This window comes from Setaria viridis, chromosome 3, assembly GCF_005286985.2.
Source record: "Setaria viridis chromosome 3, Setaria_viridis_v4.0, whole genome shotgun sequence".
Lineage (NCBI taxonomy): Eukaryota > Viridiplantae > Streptophyta > Magnoliopsida > Poales > Poaceae > Setaria > Setaria viridis.
In genome coordinates this window covers 2810474-2831305 of record NC_048265.2, presented here as the reverse complement: position 1 = coordinate 2831305, position 20832 = coordinate 2810474, and the positions used below count along the sequence as shown (strand labels likewise).

Here is a 20832-nt window from a genome sequence, read left to right as displayed (position 1 = left end):
TGTAATGAAGTTACAGATTCAAGAGAACGAGGCCATGAATCCGTGAACCCTGATGCTCTGGAACAACAGGAACATAGCAGAGGCAAAAGCTAGCTCAAAACAAGGAGTAGCAACAATCATGTTTCCAAGCTGTGCTGAAGCTTAAAGCATTTCAAGACACAATATCTAAACATAACGAGCTTCCATATTTGCAAATCAAGATCGAATATGGCACATTGTGTTCATACTGAAGATACAATAATCTCTACCATGTCTGAAACCTTATATAAATACCTAACACGTTGCTTTCCTCTTCCTATACATCCTAACACGACGGATATTTTCAATTTACAGAAGTGTGCTGGCGCGTCCAAATATATCTGCCATCTCTTCTCCCTGCGGGTCCAAGACGAATCAACCGGAGAGAAGCCATCTCAGATGCTCGGTTCCATCAACATGAGCAGGAGCGTCATCAGGAGCAGCTACCCTTTTACGCATCAAAGTCTCGACAGATACAGGTTTTCTCTTCCGGCCACCTGCTGAACGCGGTCGCTGTTCATCAGCCTCAACAAAATCACCCTGCAAGCAATTGGTAGGAAACCATAAACATCCCATTGCAAGCTGCATTTCCAAAGGGGAAGGGCACAATATAGACTTTTTTTTTCGAAATTGTTATTGGCTGGTTATCTGTGTTAGTGTTACCTCGGTGTGCACATGAGCACTAGACTTCTCATGGTTGTCCCTTACATGCTTGTAAGAAAACTTCTTGCCACACCCAGAGAATTGGCACACAAAAGGTCGGCGCTGCTCGTGAACTGCCTTAACATGCTTGTCCAAATTGGATTTCTGCAGTTCCAAGTTCACCAAGAATGAGTAGCAAAGTACTTTTGCCAATAAAATCGAGAGAACAAACCATAAGAGAATCAAACAGTGTTAGATTACAAACCCGACCTTTGAAAATGAACATTTGCAGTCCTCAAAGTGGCATTTAACCCTTTCAGTAACACAGGAGCCTTCATGCATTTGGCGATGGCGCTTGAAATTCCTCTTTAGTTGTTTAGTGCCACAGACATCACACTGAACATGTTGATGGCAGGATTGGTTATGTGCTTTGAGGCATTCCACATTTGTAAAAGTTTTCATGCAGCCTGGTTCGCAGCAGATAACCTCTGTGTAGTCCAGCTCGACTGCACCACATGTACCAAAAGTTCATCACAACAAAGTCAACTTTGGTAATTTTCCCTCTGATCAAGAGAATAAGACGTTTCAAACAGAGCATATGTACTAGTTGCAGTTCAGTTTTGTTATCGGAAGAGACAATTCTCCTGACTGGAGGAAGTAAGAGATTACAGAGAGTTCATATTGGTAAAGTTGGCTAAAAGGATGGAATAGACTAGAAGTTTTTACTTCCAAGTAAAATCAATAAACTATAAAAACTTCATTGGGCGTTGCAAAGTGTGCTATTTAGAGTCAGTATCAGAAATATGGAAATGGCTGCAAAGTGAGTTTCTCACCATGTGATTCTTCGTGCTTTTTTAACTTGGAAGCATATTTGAAAGTCTTCCCACAGTTAACCTCTGGACAAATGAATTCTTTCTTGCTTTCACAAGGAGAACCATCTTTATGCATTTCCTGAACATGTCTCTGCATATTACCCTTGATATTGAACTTACGGTCGCATCCTTCAATGGGGCACACAAATAGTTTCCCTTGATGAGTAAGTAGATGTCTGTTCAAATGGTCCTTCCTACTATAGCTTAAGGGGCAACCATCAATGTGGCAGGCAAAGGGCCTCTGCAATAGTTATCAGAAGGCATGCATCAATATAGTATACAAAGCAAGGTTTGCTAGAAATAATGTAATAGCGCAGCAAACAGTACCACAGAGGGGCATGCTACGACATGAACTTTATGTAGCTTGAAAATACATAGAAAGTACAGTTATAAAGCACATGTAAATAACAACAGCAGGCACAAAAGGAAAATCTTAGAATAAGCAAGTTGAAACAAATGAGCAAACCTGAAGAAGCGTGTGAATAAGGCATTCTTGATGGAGCTTCTCAGGACAGTCTCCCAATCCTGATACTAGTCCATTCAAGGCCTTATCGCATTTTGGAGTTCTTTGGGATCCAATGCTTCACACTTTTATATCTCAGTAGGTAGTCTGCAAAAATCAGAGAATCAACTGCCATACAACAATCCCAACCAAAAGCAGAGCCGAACAGCAACTACTACTTATCCAAACACCTCAACTTCAAATGATAATTAATTTGGATCTAGGATGAAATATATCATTTCCACTGTAGGACGTTGAGATCTGATCATTTTAATAAACACATAGCTTAAGTTCAGCATATATTGGCTTCATACAAGAAATTATGTTTCCCTATTTGTTTTACTATTCGATAATGAGAAGACTGTCGGGTTGTAATGGCTAGATATACTCAAATGGCGTTGTAGCGTGAATCTGTCAATGATCAAATATGACTAATAAGGTAGACACACGACTCCTCAAAAAAGACATTCCATGCTGAGAGTGGACCTTTAGCATATCCCACGTAATAGCAACAGAAAGAAACAAATAGCAAGTAGCTCAGAACAGAAGAGACAACCTGAAGAACAGCGTGAAAGAGGCACTCTTGATGGAGCTTCTCAGGAGGGTCTCCCCATCCTGGTACTAGTCCATTCAAGCCCTTCTCGCATTTTGGAGTTCTTTGGGATCCAATGCTTCACACATCCATATCTGAACATACAGACTGTAGAAATCAGAATAATTAATAACTAATGGACTAAACTAGCATACACAAGAACCCAACAAGGCCATGGATACACAGCCCAATGGAACTACTAGTCAACCACAGAACCAATTGTTAAAACAGGCTTGCAGCAACCACACCAGAAGAGCCTGTACTTTTCATTTTGGCTTTTTCTCACAGAGGATATTCACTGGATAATGAATCAGATGAATATTACTAGCCTGAGCATTCATTGAGCATATACTACAACCCAACATGAGCAAAATACCTCGAGTGAATGGCTCTGCATATGTTGCTTCAGATGGGCTGGCTTCTTGAAGCTCATGCCACACTCCTTGCAGCCATGGGTGACCTCCTTGCGCGAAGCACTGCCTCCACCTTCCTGGTAATCCTCCAGATCACCCACTTCATCCTACAGAACAGAAGTACTATTCCAATCACAAAGGAAACACGCATCTGAAGTGCAAAACAAGTGACGGTGCCATGAGCATCACCACTACCTTATGGTGCTGGAGGACATGGGCGCGGATCAGGCTCTTCTTCGACCGAACCACGCCGCAGAACTCGCACCTGTACCGCCGTATATCCCTCATCGGGGCCGCCGTGGCCGCCCCTGCGCCGCCGCCAGCCTCTTCGCCTTCCCCCACCCTATGCTCCCCGTCCCCCATCTGGCTAACCCCTAAAATCACACCGGAATAAACGAAAAATCAGCAGAAATTCCAGAATCAGGGCCTCGGGCAACATCAATCGGAGGAAACCAACCTCGAATCGCGGAGCAAACCCTGGAATCGGAAGGATCGCGCGGCGTCGAGACTCGAGAGGTAGCTAGCCGCGGTGCAAGAGAGAAACCCTCGACTCGCGAATCGTGAATGCCAAGCCTAGCGGGCCTGTCAGCCAGTAGTAGAGGCCGGCCTAGCGGTTTCGGGTTCGTTAACGGGTTACGGGTTTCGTTCCGGGCGCGCACGTGCGCTCCGTTTCGGTGGCTGCATCCCCCCAGTTCCCATCCGCTGTGGCTGAGCTCGCGGCCGTACGCTTCCGAGCTCCACCCGTCTCACCCCCGACGACCAACCTCGTCGCCGGCGATGGCTTCCGCGGTGGCCGCTTCGACTGCCACGCGGTTCCTCCCGCAGCTATCGGCCCCGTTGCTGCGTCGCGCTCGCGTGGCGCTCCTGCCATCGCCGCTCCCGTGGCGGCCTCTCGCGGTTAGGGTGGCCGCCGCGTCGCGCCGCCCTGGGGACGGGGAGGGCGGGCGGCGGGGGAGGACGCGGAGGCGGCGCGCCAGGGGTGCCGAGCAGGAGGAAGGCGTCTCGCTCAGCTCCGGTGAGCCGCTCCTCCCCTCTCCTCCTCGCCGCCCAATTCCTTCACTCTGCTCCTGTGAGCCTGCCAGCCAGGGGCGCTTTGTTCTGTTGGAACCTGGAGTATTAGAAATGCGCGATAACTCGTGGAATTGAGAACCTAATGAAATCAGATTCTTCAAAAATCGATTTACAGTGATCAAAGTCCAGAGCAAGCTATATGCTGAGCTTATTCGTGTGGTGACTTCGTGAAATTCCTCTCTGATGGCTGACCATGGATACGTATGCAGAAAAGGAGCCGGTAAATTCTACTCCACCACGTGCTCAAACTAACAAGGGCACGGAGCCTGTACTGGAGTCCAGCATCACTGGGAAAGGTTCGGCCATTAGAAGGGTTACACTGGTGGTGAGTTTCCTCTGTCCATAATTTTTCCGATACACCTTAGAGTTTATTCTGTACATGGAGTTAATATGGGTTGGTGCAGATTCTCGCTGCAGTGCTCTTTGGAATTAGCATCGCCTTGAGGGATGGATCTGAAAAGGCATCGGAGTATTTTGCTGGGTGTGTGCTATGCGTATCTCATGATCTTTAACATCGACACTGGTTTACAAAATGGTTATAAGTTTTGCTCCCATTTGCATTAGGATTTTCAGGATCATATATGAATAACAGCCCCTTTAAGAAGTATGCAGCACAGCACTGCATATTAGCTTTAGCTTGAGTTCGTTATCGAACGGATCCTCCATTGTTTTGTGCAGTTAATTTGGCTAGTTACTTCTGACTGCTGAACTAATCGTACATCTTGCCATCTTGCTGTTTCCATATTCCAATATCATTTCTTTAAACACTATTAATTTGCATATTTGAAGACGTGTTTTCCATTGTATCAAATTTTATATAACAAGATCGATCATGATAACACATTTCTTAAACTCTATACATATCATTGTAATCATGTCCTGTTATGTAACAGGTATTTATTGGAACAGAGTTTGTCGGTGGACAATCTCTTTGTTTTTGTTCTGGTTTTCAAGTATTTCAAAGTGCCAAAGGAATACCAGGTATGCTTGATGGCTATTGTAACAGTTAAGGTTCAAGTGTACTTTGTACCTTTTCTCACCATTTCTGATATCTGAAACAAGAACCGAGTGCTTTCTTATGGTATTGCTGGAGCAGTGGTCTTTCGGGCTGCGATGATCGTCCTTGGAATAGCTACCATTGAGGTCAATTATTCTCTCATGCTAAACACTGGTTATAATTTTTGTTGCCATATTATATTAACTGTTACGATATTCTCATGTTTTGTAGAAATTTGAGGCGGTGAATCTGCTGTTGGCCTTGATCCTACTATTCACTTCTTACAAGGTAAGATTGTTCATTTTCATGAAAAATGATGGGCCACACTAACCCCTTTCATAGTAACTTGGTTATTGTCCCTTGTTTTTAATATTAACATAATAGTGGTTAGCATGCATTGTTAACATTGTGACACTAGCAAGCTCGTAACTTGTTCATTTCCTGTGAAAGTACCCTTTGTGGCAAAAGCAAAGCCCTGTTTGCACTTTTTTGAATGTTGGAAAGGCTCTTCAAGACAGTCATATAAAGCTTCTTTAAGTAACTTCAAGATATTCAGTAAGGGCCATGACACTAATACTGTAGTCTTAACATAATGGCAGCTTTTTGCTGAAGAAGAAGAAGAATCTGATCTATCCGATAACTTCATTGTGAAAACATGCCAAAAGTTCATTCCAGTCACTGGTAATAAACTTTATTCAATGATTTTCAGTATTCCTTATCATTCTTCTATTTAGGTTATTAAAATGCTCCACTGTCCACTCCAGATTTTAGACATAATGATCAGCTCCTCACCCAAATTCTTTGATCAGATATCTGAAATGTTGGAACGACATCATATTTTTAGGAGTTATTCACTTGCTTCTTGTGTAGATTAACTCATTCCTCTGTTTCTCTTGTCAGATTATTATGATGGTGATCGGTTTTTCACTATTCAAGATGGCTTAGGGAAAGTAAGTGTTGCCCAGTTTAAGATGGATAATTTACTAGAGCTCCATGGAATGACTATGTCCGGGAATTTGCAATTTTTATCCATTCTCCATTGTTTTAGTGTGTTACTATTTCAGCGTCCATCATTAAGCTTCTTTTTACAACAACACAGATGCATAGTTGGGTGGATAATTTCATGGAATTTTTCTATATTCAATTCTTCGTAAAGTTATATATGTTCCTGAAGATGTGGTTCTTCTTTTGGTCAATGTATGCAGGCCACACCATTACTCTTGACTTTGGCAGTGATTGAGCTGAGTGATATTGCTTTTGCTGTAGGCTCCTTCCCACGTTATTTCATGTACTTTATTTTCATTGTCATGACCTCCAAGTGTATAGGTTAACATTTGTGTTCCACAGATTGACTCAATTCCAGCAGTCTTCGGCGTCACAAGGGATCCACTTATAATACTATCATCAAATATTTTTGCTATTTCTGGTAAAAATTCAGTCTGTTTTTTTTTTGGTATACAACTATTAGCATTTGTTAGCTTAAAATTTTTTACAAGAACCACCTCCGCCATAGTGGTGGATTTGCTATCTGCTTGGTCTAAATCTTGTGTATACTGCAGTTTTTCTGCACTTCTGTACAATGTTGAGAACTAACTTGATGGAACTATTACCATGTAGGTTTGCGGTCACTCTATGTGCTCATTTCTGAAAGCATGGCTGAATTAGAGTATCTACAGGTATATTGCAAGGTTTCTTGTGTTATTTACCTCTTAATATTAAATGTTTAGAGATTATCTATTATCTTCTGCTGTTATCTTTCTTTAGAACAAACAAAACATTTGATTTTACATCACCTATTGTGAAAATTAGGTCCATGTAGTGGTAATTGATGGTATTGGTTTATTGTTAGCTTTTGAAACTCGTGTACTATGTGCAATTGTGACTGGTCACACGGGTTCATATGTTACTCTATTATCTGACCGCACCACTTACTGCTGTTGGCAATTTGCTCTGCAGCCTTCTATTGGTATCGTTTTGGGCTTCATCGGGACAAAGATGGTCTTTGACTTTTTTGGTAAGCAATTAGAACCATCAACTAGCTCTTGTTTTCTCACATTAATATTCATTATTCACCTAATGTTTTAATCTCTCCGTCAGAAGTACACCCAGTAACATTGCTGGCTTTTAAGTGCTTTTCATTGCATTTAATTATGGGTTTCTACTTATGGCAGGCTATCATATTCCAACAGAAGCTTCGCTTGCTATCGTTACCACCTGTCTTAGCGGAGGTGTCATATTAAGTCTTAGGAAAGCATCAAAGGAGGAGGGGGACAAGTAGACAGATGCAACGACACACGCAGGTAAAACGAATGGATCAGATTGCTGCATTTTCTGACAGATAGTGAAACTATGAAAGAAATGATAATAAACACTCAGAAGCCAGGTAAACATGCCCTTTTTTTCACAAAACTAATTACTTATATTAAAAATCTAACCATACAGAATATCTTGTAATCCATATAGTTAGTCTCAGCTGAACGCCTTGTGGCCTTGTTCATTTAAATAGCTTAATGAGGAAATACAGTGATTGCGAAGGCCACCACAAAGTTGGGCTCTTTAGGGGCTCCCATTCGTTTAATAGCATCTGACCATGAAACCATCTAGCTCCACAGGTTAGCTACACATGACATGGTGCATGTAACGCCTCCAGAGGGTTTGTCGAGGTGATCTGGTCAGATGCTGTTGCGAACAGGATTACCTACGGAGTGTACTTTTGTGATAACCTCGCCAAACTTTGTGCTGAACCATCATCATGCTGAAACCCCTACATCACCTCACATGAAGCATTGGATTGCTAATACCTATAATAAACATTTTTAGTTTTAGTTAGTGCAAATTCTAGATGTAGATTCTATACCATCCTTTAAACGCCGCTCTGATTGCAGTGAGCAAGAATCGTGTCAAGTATCAACCATGTTTGAAACTGACGAGGACTTAGGTAAACTATCATTACTCAGAGTTCTACTGAATTTCCTTTCTGCCTTATCTTCCCTGTGTTTTTGGATCATTAGATTGGTCAGTTTTCTTTTGAGATGTTCAGATTAAACTGTAGTTCTCATTGCATACAAGTCCAGTAACTATTTCTTAAATGGTGCATAATTCATGTCGTGTTTTTTTGGCTGAATATTCATGTCACGAAATGTGAGGAAAAAAGTCCAAGGAATTATCCTACATTCCTCTGTCAGACCTTGCAGAGTGGAAATCTTTTTCCCATTCCTAGATATATTGGTACTTACATCGAAACTGTTCTTTTCCCATGGTGCAGTGTACTTCATTCATTGTTCATGTTTGGAAGTAGAAGGCCTTGAAGAATGAAGACACTTGCAATTTGCGTAACACCAGTGCTGCACTAGTGGTAGCCTCCACTACTTAGCTGACTTGGAAGCAGTTCAGCTTGACTGCTGAGAATGGCAGACGCGATCAAGGCATGACATTGGTGCCTGATCCTAATCTGGAAGTTCCATGAGTTTAGTTCTGAACCAAACGGTTTTGGGTCAGTGGTCAATCAAAGACTGCAGGGCAAAAACATAGGAATCCGGTCCTTGTAATGCCTGTTGCTTAAGGTAGCACATAGAGTATATTCTGAACATGATGGACATCAAAACCACAATTTACAGTGTAACTTAAACAATAGTATGCTCAAGCTTAATATATTACAGCATATGAAATTATTCATTATATTTCATCCTTGTAGCTAATGCTTCTGACCTGAGATGTCAAATGAATTTATCCCCTATGCATGTAAATATGTACAACATTCTGAAATTCAGCCCCTCCGGCATAGTGCCCCTCATACAGAAGCTCTGATATTTGGAACAAGCTCCCAGGATTACAGTCTCAGCATAAAACAGAGCGGTATAGCAAGGTTAAGTTCACTTTGGGAAGTAGCAAACCAATTGTATTGAGAATGCAGTTTATTGTTCACACTGAAATCTGAAAATGCAGAATAAGTAATAGCCTTACGACTTCGCAGCCAGCATCACACGTATATACAAATTTAAGAGAGCTACAGTGACTTTGTTGACGACATAATACAGTTAAGCGGCACTAATCATAAAACTCTGACGATGTGATGATCACACGGGCTCAGACCTTCGAGCCATCAACTTCAGCAGCGTAAACCTGGCCATATTCACCCTTGTTGTCATCCTCATCCAGGTAATCAGCCCTTGCATTGAGGGCCAGCATCTGGCAAACAAGCCAGAAGAGAGCAGCGTCTAGGGCAAGGAAAGCGGCGCCACCAAACAGGCCAGTCTTTGCAGTAGGGCACTGGTAAGTCATGTCGTGGTGGATTGTGTTACTGCGGTGAAGGCCCTCAGTAACAGTTGCCCAGAGCAACATTGCAATAGCCAGGGCCGAGACAAGCCTGATTTCACATAAAGCAAACAGAATCAACTATGTGCATATTCAGTACTCCAAATTAATTTAAGTGCAGGAAACAGCATGATGCACAGTATAATCATACAATGGTGCTAATGGAAATAAGACTTCAATAGATTGTATGCCAAAACTCCGAATCATCAAAGCAGAAGATTGCACAATACAAGATTTAGTTCAATAACCTTCTAGATGGGCAATTCTACACTTTTAGCATTGATTAGCATTATTATACCGAAGAGAACTCAATGAAATGACTTCAGTGTCAGGGAAGACAGTTCTGGAATGCAAAACTTGGATGGATCATTTGCAGTTCAATATCACCAAATGGCAGGAGAGGACCCAACAAGTGAGCCATAAAAGAAGTAATATATAACATAGAAGGCATAATGTTTCACGTGAGATTTTTAGCCATATAGCTGAAAGGATACTCACTCTGCAACAACGAAGAACACAGTCAAGCTGGTGCTTTGAAAGAGCGCTCCACGAGGTACTGACTTGCCCGAGTACGGGAAAAAGATAGCAACGTGTCCTACAATGGCAGCTACAACGAGCGCCACAAGGGACAGGCTTCCCATTGCAATAGTTGGATCACTTGGAAACTTGCAGATGACAACATCCTTTCCTTGGATAGGAGTCCCAGCAGCAGGCTGCAACAAAGGCAACATCACATCACAAGTATGTTTAGAGGAAATCCGCAATAACGATAGTGTGTGGTGTTCCGCCGAAGTTCATCATCCTTGATACAACGTTCATAACAGGAACCGGGCCTGACCTTTTTGTTTTCCGCGATGACGCCAAACACGAACGCCAGAATCCCAAAGAACGAAACAATGAGGGAAATCCGTATCGGCGAAGACAGAGCCATTGCTCCTGCAGGATAAGCGAATGGCCCGTTGAGATGAAGAGAACCAGTAACCTAAATAATGGAATACAGAGAAAGGGACAAAGAGCGCCAACAACGCAACAGCATCGCAAGCTCCTCCCTCATAAACTAGGTAAACTCCGGAGGTACCAAGTAATCCATTTATTTATTTTGATGATGGTGACATAGCCCAATCCCATCAAGTGCAGCAATCATAATCACAAGACAAGAAATTAAAAAAAATACAAACTGTTTTTCCTCCGTTTGATTTCATCTGCTGACTGCTGATGCAGGGAAACGGTGTCTATCCCCTTGTCAGAATGACGTTCCAGGCCAGAAATCAGATTGGGGGAAATGCAACAACCGACGGATCGATCCATCAATCAAAGTGTTCAGTGGGTCAAGAAGTCAACTGCCCCAGTGAAAACCCACTTCCGGATCCAAGACGACTAACAGATTCAGTTCGCATCCGTCCCCAACCGGAAGAAGAAATCAGGCGGGGAACGGACTTTCACATGGCCGCCGGGTGGGGGGTTCACTGCAGCTGAACCCGCCAGCAATCCCGGTCGCAGGCAACTACTCCCCGAGACAAATTCGTAGCAGACTGGACGGAACAGAGTAGAAGGCCCCGAACGGGAGCGAAAGATTTGGCGCTGATCCATCGCAAGCAGCAGCAAAGACCCTAGCCCTAGGGAAGAAGACGAGAATTGCCCCCGGTCCATCCATCCAAGCAGGTGGGGTACATAGGACAGGGCTCCTAGACTCGTAGCGGACGAGGCGGCCGTGGAATGGAGGGATACCTGGGGGTGGCGGTCGCCGGAGAGGGCCCGATTTCGGTGGTCAGTCGCCTCGCCTCGCCGCCGTCGCCAGCGGAGGGGGAAGACGCACGGTTTGTTGGGGGAAGCGGGGATGGATGGGTTGCAAGGCACGGGCGCACGGCGAGTTAGTTAGGGGGAGGTTTTATTTATTTATTTATTTTGGCGCCCTTTTCTTTTGTGTGAGAGGGGGAGGGAGGGAGGGAGCACGCGCGCATCTAGGCGATGGTTGCGTGCACGCGCGCATCTAGGCGATGGTTGCGTCTTGTTACGATTTTTGGTTTTGCCTGTTGTAATCATTGACCTGGAGATTTGATTTCGAGAGAGGCAATTTTAAAGAAGACGAAGAAAAGTGAAAAAAATTTAGAAAACAAAAAAAAAATGGAAGTTTAGATAAGCAGAAATGGGTGTACCCGAAGTGTTTCGGTGGTTTCCCAAGCGAGGATGGGACACTTCGTGGTTTTTTGGATCTCTTGAAAGATAAATCTGTTGTAGTAAAACGTGTTTGTAGAGGATTTTTAGTAAAATCAGTTTTAGTTAGTTGTTCCGTTAAATTGTGTTTTATGAGTATCTTGTTTGGATGACGAAGGATGAATACAAGTTTTGTGAGTAACTTGTTTGGCTATAAAATTAAAATATGACGTATATTACTCAAAACATCACACGACTTATTTCACTTTCTCTCGCCATCAGCCCAATAAATGATCAAATTATTCTCCACTACTGTTCGTTAGTAGAAATGATGTGCAGCGGTGCATGCATGGTCGCTAGGCAGCAGTGCTCCACTCCTGTGTGCAGGGCTCCTCGTGCTTTGCTCCACTCCGCCGCCTCGTCTACCGTGGATAAGTTCACCTCTCGTTCTTTCTACCGTGCCCTCTCTCTTTATCTTTCCCACTCACTTTTCCCCATCTTATCCGCTCATCGCCGTATCTTCTTACCGCCATCGACCAAATCAGGCAGCCTAGGCTCCACGGCGACTCAAGCGACGCTTCCTGGAGGCTGAGACATGGATTGTCTTACTCTAATTCCTGCGTGGCATTGGCATGTTCTACTTTGAAATGAAGTCAGAGAGCATTCCCGTGGCCCCGACGACGCATCGGCAACTTCGCGGCGGTGGCGGCGGCGGTGAGGGGGGCTCTTCTGGAAGGCGCCGCACCGGATCTCACCACCGAGCTACAATGGCTTCCTCTACCATGTGTATCTCATCAACGCCGTCACTCATACTTGATAACTTCCCTGTTGCCTATGTACTGGTAAGTTTGCTTCCCTTCTTACTTGCACGCTGTAGCTAATGATCCTATTTTGCCTTGGGTGTCATGTTAATTTTGCAATATTGCTGCCGCACTAGATTTAGATTCAGTACTTGCATATCCTGATGAGAAAGTCTTCTATAGTAACTGACAAAAGTAGAATGAATTCACATTTAGTTTATTGTACAAATAAAATTGGGCATGTGCTAGAAGCATAGCAGTACCTTGACTAACATGTTTCTAGTTGATAAATCAAACGTTCAGAACTAAAACATGAAGTTAGAAAAACACAGAGTAATGTATCCAATACAAGATGTTGCACTTAAATAATCTATTGTAACTAATAACAAAACTTGAAGCCTGAAGGTGATAAAACCATGACTAATCATCATGAGATGGATGTGCAGTACGTTGTTGATGGTTAGTCCACAGCTGCTGAGCAATGTTTCCACGGACACGCTCACCAGCAACCCGTTCATCTTCTCGTATATTTGATCGACTTCTTACTGGTTCATCACCAAGTTCACAATTCTCTTCCATGCCCGTATCCTCGTAAAGCCCAAACAACTCATCATTCCGTGTAGCCTTTCGTATAAAGTTATGGATTATACAACAAACCATAACAATTTTTACTTGAGTCTCATATGGATAAGGAATTCCTCCTTTAAATTTTAAAATCGAAACGCGGGCTTTCAGAACACCCAAAGTGCGTTCCACCACATTTTGTAGCTATACGTGTCGATGATTGAATAAATCCTTTTCACCTTTGTAGTGCCGGTTACTTCCACGAAAAGAGCCAATGTGATAGCGATCACCACGATAGGGTGCAACAAATTTTGGTGTATTTGCATAGTCCGAGTCCACTAAATAATATTTACCTGCAAAATAAAGCCATTTGTCAATCAATCAGGACTAGAGAAAGATAGACATTGTTAACACTTCACACAGCTTTTCTTTTTACCTTCTGGTACAACAAAACCTCCGCCAGTAACAGCCCATTTAAGCTAAGTTTGATCTGATGCAGAACCTTCCCAACCAGCAACTACATACGTAAATGTCATGTCAAATGATACTACTGCCATAACATTTTGAGATGGAAAACCATGCCTATTTCTGTAGGGAGTTTGCTCATCAAACTTGATTTTTGCTTCAATATGTGTGCCATCAATTGCTCCAAGACAGTTCTTCAATGTAAATAGTAAGATAAACTTTATTTACTGAAAGAATAATGGACAAGACAATTACAAATGAGCAAGCAATGATAGAAAACTTACCTTGAAATATGGGTAGTATTTTGAATCAGCTCTAATTTTAAGGGGCACTTCATTGGGTGGGTCTGTTATGTATATATCACGCAAACCATTTATCGCATTTAAAACATTATTAAAGTGTCGACTAACAGTTTCTCCCGAATGTTGATGTTTGTCATGGACGACATGATTCCTAATACTGTGACCGACAACATGGAGGAACATCACTAACTGTTCATCCACTGTCATTCTCAGTGTATCCTGAAGTAAATTTCTCTCGCACAGTTCATCCTTTAGCAAGTAGAAAGTGTGTTTATCAACACGTAGTTGCTCAAAAAATCTAATAGGATGGCCTTCAAGTAGTTGCCTTGTCCTTTCAGCACCACTTAGTTTCAAAGTGTTACGACTGCTTTTGAAAAGTCTTGTGAAGAACGCATCACGAAATAATGACACAGCAGCGATATTGTTAATAACCATCTGCTCTGAGTCAGAAATATCATCATCTAACACTTCTGATGAGTTCATCTCACCCTGCATGATACAATATTCTTAGTACATAAAAAAATTAATTTCACATGAGCATAGCAAACATGATTATGAAACACAAACAAATCACTCAAAAATGAAAATTAATAGAGATTGTTCTATCACAAGCTGGAAATAAAATGCATATAGTCTGCATTAAGAAACCAAATGTAATCTAAAGATCATAAACTAAGTTTCTAATTCATAAATCTAAAGTCCATGTATTCATAGAGTCTGCATCTCCTCATCCATCTCAACAAAGACTCATCTTTGTTCAACATTTATAAATATTGCTGCAGCCTTTACTTTCTTGCTTGGGTCAACACCACTCACACACTTTAGTATTTCCATGCAGGCTTTCACTGAATATGCTTCCTCCTGTAGGGCTGCTCTTTTCTACATTTCAACTATTTTGGTAGTTGCATCAGCAAGACTATCTATTGCATTTACAACATCATCAGCTGTGCGCTTTTGGCCTCTAGAATTATCTTGAGGTTTACTTCCACTTGCATTAGATGGCTTTATCTTTTTGTTGCCGCCTTTAGATTTTGAGTAGAATTGCTTGAAGTAACCACTTGACTAACATGTTTCTCATTGGATTCATTTTCCTTCACTTCAGCTTCCTCATTAAGATTAATTAGTGTATGCTTGTTTGTCAAACTTGCACCTTTCCCTTTGCTTGATGTAGCACGAGACCCTTGTGCAGTTGAAGTTGCACATATCTCTTGAAGATCTATCCAACTAGGCCACACTTTATCACGATATTCTTGAACCGCATTGTTTTTCTACAATGTGTTAATGTGTTGGTTAAATTGTGCACTGAACTTTGGAATTTAACAAAGTTACATAATAGAAAATCCATTAGATTACAACATACCTCAATAAGTTCCTCCCATTTTTCCTTGGTAGCCTTGATCATTTTGTCATCGTCATCCCAACCAAATCCAGTGTAACTAAGAAGTTTGTTCATGGTAGTATAGCAGGACCTGAAGTACTTATATCGATTTTTCAATTGTTGCAGTTCAAGTTTCTCAACTCTAGCACTATTGAAGGAAGCTAAGATTTCACGCCATGCTACCTTTGTGTACGTGGTACCTTCTTTTCCACCATTCAGGGTTTGATCTTTCAAGATGTTGAGGAGGGATTTGTCCTCGCTAGCTTTCCATGTGTGCCTCTTTATGCAAATCTTTTTGTCCACATAGTCCTCCATGTTTTTCTAAAAGGAACCCATATAGTATGGCGATTGCTTATACAGACCTTATTAAACATAAACACTACCATCTATAAGAGAAGAATTCAACTCTAGGAATCACAAGTGCGAGATTTGGCATTTACACTTGCATGTTCTAACAGCTAACTGTGTGTTTCAATTCTATGCAGGCAACAAGCTAGATGTGTTACTATTCAATGATGACCCATTATTTTGCATTGAATTTATGCATAAGAAGAAGATATTACCTGAGATCAATGCAGCTATTGGCTGTTAAATTGGACTTGAGTGATTGAAGGAGGTCACGAAAGGGATGGCGATTCACCAACAGTCCGGCTAGCGGTCCGGCGGCGGCGGGCGACCTTCTCCAATGTCGATTGATTAATTAGATGCTAACCTAGTTGGGGCTTCTTATATCCTGCTTAGGCGGCAACATTAGGCGTGAAAAGCACGATTGCAAGAGAAAGTTTTGCGCGTTGCAGTGGGAAAATGATGTATTATGTTGGCGCCGAAATCATGGTTATGGAAAACCAGTTCCGCTAAAAATGATGAGGATCCGTTTTTGTTAATATGCATTTTTTGGGTTTCGTGAAAATCAGGTTTCCCTTGAACGGGAGGTGGTTGCGGGATCCAAACACGATTTTAGCGGTGGTTACGGAAAAGCAGGTTTTACAGAATCTTATTTTCGTAAAACAGGAGATCCAAACAACCCCTTCAGAAGTCATCGTAGATGCGCAAGTCAGAACTTTGCAAGGAAAACGAAGTCAGAACTCTCCTTGGGGTGGCTCGGGCGGAACTCGAGCGCCGGTGCCGCCGCCCCTTCCATCCCCTCCTCGCCGTCGCCCAAGCGGCCGCTGGAAGCCCGCGCGGCCGCAAGGAAGGCGACGGCGGTGCTCCACCACCCTCCTCCTCTCCTTTCCTCCTCTCTCACGCTCTCTTTGGTGGCGGCCATGGCGGTGGCGGTTCCCACCGGCCGTCCGCGGCCGGATCCGCCCTGGCTATGGCCGGATTCGCACCCTCGACCGCCAGATCTGCTTCCCCGGAGCCTCGGCATGTTGGGGATTTGCGATGGCGGCGGGCCCAGCGGCGGTGTGGCGCGGCATTGGGCGTGCGGATTGGCTCGGCCACGACGACGCCGGTGACCACGGCTCGGGCGGCGTGGCTCGGCTACGGTGGCGTCGGCGGACGGTGCGAGGCGTGGCTCGGCTGCGGCGGCGCCCGCGGCCGGCGTGTGGCAGCTGCCCTCCGCATCAGCAGCGGTGGCACCCGCTGCCGGCGCACGGCGTCACCCAGCAGCTCCGTGGTGATGTGGCTGGGGCTGCGGCCCTGCGGCAGCTAGTCACTCCAATGGCGTTGCGGCTTGACCCTGCGGCGGGCGGGCTCCAAGGTGGTGTGCAGCGGTGTGTCGGTGACGCCGTGGTGGTGTCGTTGGCTGCAACCGCACGGAGGCTCACCAGCAGCGCCATGGTGGTAGGGCTGGTGGCGCCGACCGTCTCTTTACACCGTAGTGACGATGTGGGTGAAAACCATCCCTCCTTGGGACGGCGTAGATAGCGCCATTGGCGTCATGTCCTTCTTGAAGGTGACGGTGGGCATCTCTTGCGCGGGCTTTGGCTCCTGTCTGGGGCCAACGGCTTGGATGCCGGTCTTCCTGTCGGATGAGGCTGGTGAAAACCCAACCTAGTTTTGGACTGGCATCGACGACATCTTCGACGTCATGACCTTCTTGAAGGCGATGTCAGGCATTTCGGGCAAGGTGGCTTGCTTCAGCGATGGTTGCTTCCGAGAGGGTGCTTTCTTTTCTTTCTTTCTCTTTCTTTTTTTTTAAAAAAAGGGAACCAGTATGTGACGTTGGTTGTGTGGTGGCTCGTGTCGACATCCTAATCCGACCAGGCAGAGTTCGTGGAGACTCGGGTCGATGTCCCAATCCGAGAGCGGGCGGAGTCTTCATTGAGGCTCGTATCGATGTCCCAATCCGAGCGGGCGGAGTCTTCATTGAGGCTCGTGTCGATGTCCCAATCCGACCGAGCAGAGTTGAGAGAGATCCGATTAATGTCCCAATCTAACCGACCGATGTTGTGTGGTTGAGTTGAGTTGTACGTTGGCGTGGTACGGCGCAGGTTGATGTCTCGATCTAACCGGCTAATGTTGTTTCTTTATTTTATTGTCCGATCTAAGTTTATTCTTATTTTTAATATAAGCGGCAGCTCTCCTCGTTAAAGAAAAAGTCAGAAGTGAGAACTTGCAAGAAAACAAAGATGAAGAAGGAGACGATAAAACGATGGAAATGAAAAGCTATGGACGGGCCTAGATTACGAGGAACAACGTGGTGGTGGGCTCCGGGCAGGTCAGTAGAAGAACCGACGTCGCAGTTGGACGTTGGGCTTCTTAGTGGCCCATTTAGCACAGTCGATGGCCCATGCATTTGGGTTGTTCATGGGTTGCCCAATATCATCGTACCATTGGGCCATAAATTAAACTGCAACTGGAAAAAAGAAGATTCCGTTGCCGGGACTCGAACCCGGGTCTCTCGGGTGAGAGCCGAGTATCCTAACCAGCTAGACTACAACGGATCTTGACATTTGCAGGTTACATAGATCAATAGATTTCTTTCTTGTTGACTCTGCTAATTGAGGACGCCAAAATCTTGCCAAGTGTAGAAACCTACTCCACGGATATCAGATTTGGTTGTTGTTGGGCTGCCAAATATCATCGTATCATGGACCATGCGCTACCTACCTACTAGCAAAAGTTTCTCTGCAAAAAATGTCAAAAAAAAAAATTATGCATGCTGCATATTGTTGTTTCATTTGTCATGATGCACGCGTGCCTATGGCGGCGGTCCCGGCCCTGTCAACTACCGATATCAAGTGCATGCATTGTAATGCCGGATCGTCGTCCATCTCTGCAAGAGGCCAATTATGTGCAAACAAACCGTACAAACACGAGGTTGCATGCATGCTCTGAATTAATTGCTCCATATCTCTCAGCACCACACATGTGATGTGCGCCCGCTGCGTGACATGGATCGGATCATCATAATCATATACCCATCGATCTTAATGCCATTTCGATCGTCCTCACATGCATTTATAAAGCGTAGGGAGCAATATGATGTTTGCTACTAAAAGCAAGGATATTCCCTAATTACTACACTTGAAATGAAGCATCGCATATACTCCCTCCATCCTAAATTACTATTCGTTTTAGTTTTTCTAGATATAAAATTTTTGATATAGATATAGATGTATGTATGTCTAGATACGTAGCAAAAACCTATGTACTTCATTCGTTCCAAATTATAGGTCGTTTTGACTTTGCACTTAAATATAGTGTATATCTATATGCATACAAATATTTATGAATAAAAAATTCAAAACGACATATAATTTGAAATGAAGGGAGTATCTAAAAAAGCCAAAACGAATAGTAATTTGGGACGGAGGGAGTATTGAGTAGAATGCATGTGAGGACGAAAACAATTAAGGACAATCTACACGTATGCATACTTCTGGTCCATCAAGATAATTAAGGGCAGTCGTCTTGATTCGCAGATAAAACCGCACATGAAAATGAATTTTTACATGAAAATGAAAATGAGTACATCATATTGTTTCTGTATGCGTGATTAATTAACTTCTTGATGGTCGTAAGAGAAGCTAACGACCGAGAGTTAGACTTTTTATCCATCAGTTAGCTGCCTAAATTTAGCAGCTATGGATCCAAACAGGAGCTAACTTTAGCAGCTATGGATCCAAACAGGAATTCTTTAGCTAGTTGAACCCAGCTAAACTAGCTTAAAAACTGGTAAAAGATCATAGTGCCCCTCCATTACCTCGGGAAAATCTCTATGCCCCCACGCCCCCGCTAAACTAGCTTAAAAACTGGTAAAAGACCATAGCGTCCCTCCATTACCTCGGGAAAATCTCTGTGCCCCCACGCCCCGCGCTGCTTGTTGGAAATGACCAAATCTATCAGTCTCCTCACGAACTCACGAAACTCTATGATCGCTCAGGTGTATGGTAAACACGTACACATTCACAAGCAGAGGCACACACGAGAAGTCTCTTTTTCACGGCACTGCACATCAGCGCCCACATCACTTCTATTCTCTTCACCACAGCCTGATGGACGCGGCGATTACGACTTAAATAAACACGCAAGCACACACTGGCACTGGTTGAGCCACGTCTGGCCGCACGATCACCACTAACGACTCCATGCATGAGCTATCTGATCCACTTTTCTCGCCATGACTCGTTCACTTAGATTTGACCACAACTCCAAGCCAACGTGTGCCTGCATGCTGATCAGACTAACAAACACATGCATCTGCTGATTTTCTCCTAAGCAATCGCCATGTCTCAACCAGGCACCTGGCCGCACACCGCAACACATACTCACACTCACGTCATGGCTGCCGATCTGCTTGCACTTGTAGGTCCTGGCCACTACGCCATGCTGCACGACACACACACGAACGCTCCTAACTAGAACTCAACGATGCGCCGCCGCCCCGCCTGTCGCCGCCCGCGCTGCTCTGCCCACCGCCCGCCCCGTGGGCACGCGGAGAAGCTCTGGCCGCCACACTGCTACCAGCGCTCTTCGTCGCGTTGCCCCCGAGGCTGTCGGTGGTTGCCCTGCTGCAGCAGATTGTTCACGCGGAGGGCGCGCGCGTGTGGCTCGGCGCCTACGACACTGCCGTGAAGGCCGCGCCACGCGTTTCGCCTGCGCGGTTCCAAGGCCACCCGCCGCCGCTCCCCATCCCAACGCTGCCACCGCCGGCGACGAGACCTGCAGCGGCTCCTTCGGCGGCGGAGCGACGGAGGAGTCCCCCTGGAATGACGGCAACCGGAGGACGTGGAACGACGGCCCCGCCGGCGCCGCGGACGACGAGCGTAGGCCGCAGTCGGCGTCGAGCGCCGTGCTGAACCAGATCGAGTCCCTGGGCGACGGCGGCCGTCCGCAGATTGCCAAGGCGGGCATGCCTCACGTTTCTTGTCTCGATCTAGAATTGTATAGCTCCTGCCGCATGACGAGATTTTGGTGCTCCGGCCGAGCTGTGGAGAGAGAGATTGGAGAGATGGTGGATAGATTTTGGTGCATGACAAGATTGGAGAGATGGTCGCCGCTCCCCTGCCAACGCCGAGAGAGATGGAGGATTTCAGAGAGATTGGAGAGGGAGGGAATGGCAAAGGCTAGAGGATTCGAGAGATTGGAGAGCTGTACTAGGATTCGAGAGACTGGCGGGCAACCACAGCTGCTGGCTGTCGGCTGCAGGTCAGTAAAATCTCGACACGTTTCTGCCCTTCTTCCGGGTAGTATCTCCGGTTGGTACTTGGCAGTAAAAATGGTGAGGGGGTGTTTGGGAAACACCTCCTAAAGTTTAGGACATGTCACATCGGATGTTTGGATACTAATTAGAAGTATTAA

At 44.7% G+C, this 20832-nt stretch overlaps 4 protein-coding genes and 1 non-coding gene across 7 annotated transcripts; 1 reads left to right on the top strand and 4 right to left on the bottom strand.

Annotated features, from left to right (window-relative positions):
• Positions 1 to 166: 166 nt before the first annotated feature.
• Positions 167 to 3637, bottom strand: LOC117847386 (transcription factor IIIA). Its single transcript, XM_034728592.2, has 7 exons — positions 3497 to 3637; positions 3235 to 3413; positions 3003 to 3146; positions 1494 to 1773; positions 931 to 1166; positions 682 to 825; positions 167 to 558 (listed from the first exon to the last, which is right to left on the bottom strand). Exons 2-7 carry the CDS (start codon positions 3400 to 3402, stop codon positions 394 to 396), a joined length of 1137 nt encoding a protein of 378 aa, XP_034584483.1. The 5' UTR covers positions 3403 to 3413; positions 3497 to 3637; the 3' UTR covers positions 167 to 393.
• A 113-nt stretch (positions 3638 to 3750) lies between these two features.
• On the top strand, positions 3751 to 8792 carry LOC117847385 (thylakoid membrane protein TERC, chloroplastic). Of its 3 annotated transcripts, XR_004638614.2 has the most exons (15): positions 3752 to 4054; positions 4320 to 4435; positions 4515 to 4591; positions 5004 to 5091; positions 5173 to 5253; positions 5339 to 5395; positions 5707 to 5788; positions 6008 to 6057; positions 6313 to 6369; positions 6455 to 6533; positions 6725 to 6783; positions 7064 to 7121; positions 7279 to 7407; positions 7993 to 8045; positions 8373 to 8792. XR_004638614.2 is itself a non-coding variant. In XM_034728590.2 (14 exons), the coding sequence occupies exons 1-13, from the start codon at positions 3817 to 3819 to the stop codon at positions 7383 to 7385; spliced, it is 1149 nt and encodes a 382-aa protein (XP_034584481.1). In that variant the 5' UTR covers positions 3751 to 3816; the 3' UTR covers positions 7386 to 7407; positions 8373 to 8792. The 3 variants fall into 3 exon arrangements, 2 of the variants coding, with proteins under 2 accessions (XP_034584481.1, XP_034584482.1); XM_034728590.2 differs by lacking the exon at positions 7993 to 8045 and having other exon boundaries at positions 3751 to 4054; XM_034728591.2 differs by lacking the exons at positions 7993 to 8045; positions 8373 to 8792 and adding an exon at positions 7720 to 7932 and having other exon boundaries at positions 3751 to 4054.
• Positions 8793 to 8978: 186 nt separating this feature from the next.
• On the bottom strand, positions 8979 to 11309 carry LOC117847387 (uncharacterized). Its single transcript, XM_034728593.2, has 4 exons — positions 11150 to 11309; positions 10260 to 10357; positions 9920 to 10134; positions 8979 to 9473 (listed from the first exon to the last, which is right to left on the bottom strand). The coding sequence occupies exons 2-4, from the start codon at positions 10350 to 10352 to the stop codon at positions 9194 to 9196; spliced, it is 588 nt and encodes a 195-aa protein (XP_034584484.1). The 5' UTR covers positions 10353 to 10357; positions 11150 to 11309; the 3' UTR covers positions 8979 to 9193.
• Positions 11310 to 12795: 1486 nt separating this feature from the next.
• On the bottom strand, positions 12796 to 15399 carry LOC117848133 (uncharacterized). The gene is made up of 7 exons (XM_072292264.1): positions 15067 to 15399; positions 14774 to 14974; positions 13865 to 14195; positions 13689 to 13750; positions 13442 to 13598; positions 13150 to 13292; positions 12796 to 12999 (listed from the first exon to the last, which is right to left on the bottom strand). Exons 1-7 carry the CDS (start codon positions 15397 to 15399, stop codon positions 12796 to 12798), a joined length of 1431 nt encoding a protein of 476 aa, XP_072148365.1.
• Positions 15400 to 17899: 2500 nt separating this feature from the next.
• On the bottom strand, positions 17900 to 17972 carry TRNAE-CUC (transfer RNA glutamic acid (anticodon CUC)). Its single transcript has one exon. It is a non-coding gene; the product is annotated as a tRNA-Glu (tRNA).
• Positions 17973 to 20832: the final 2860 nt, after the last annotated feature.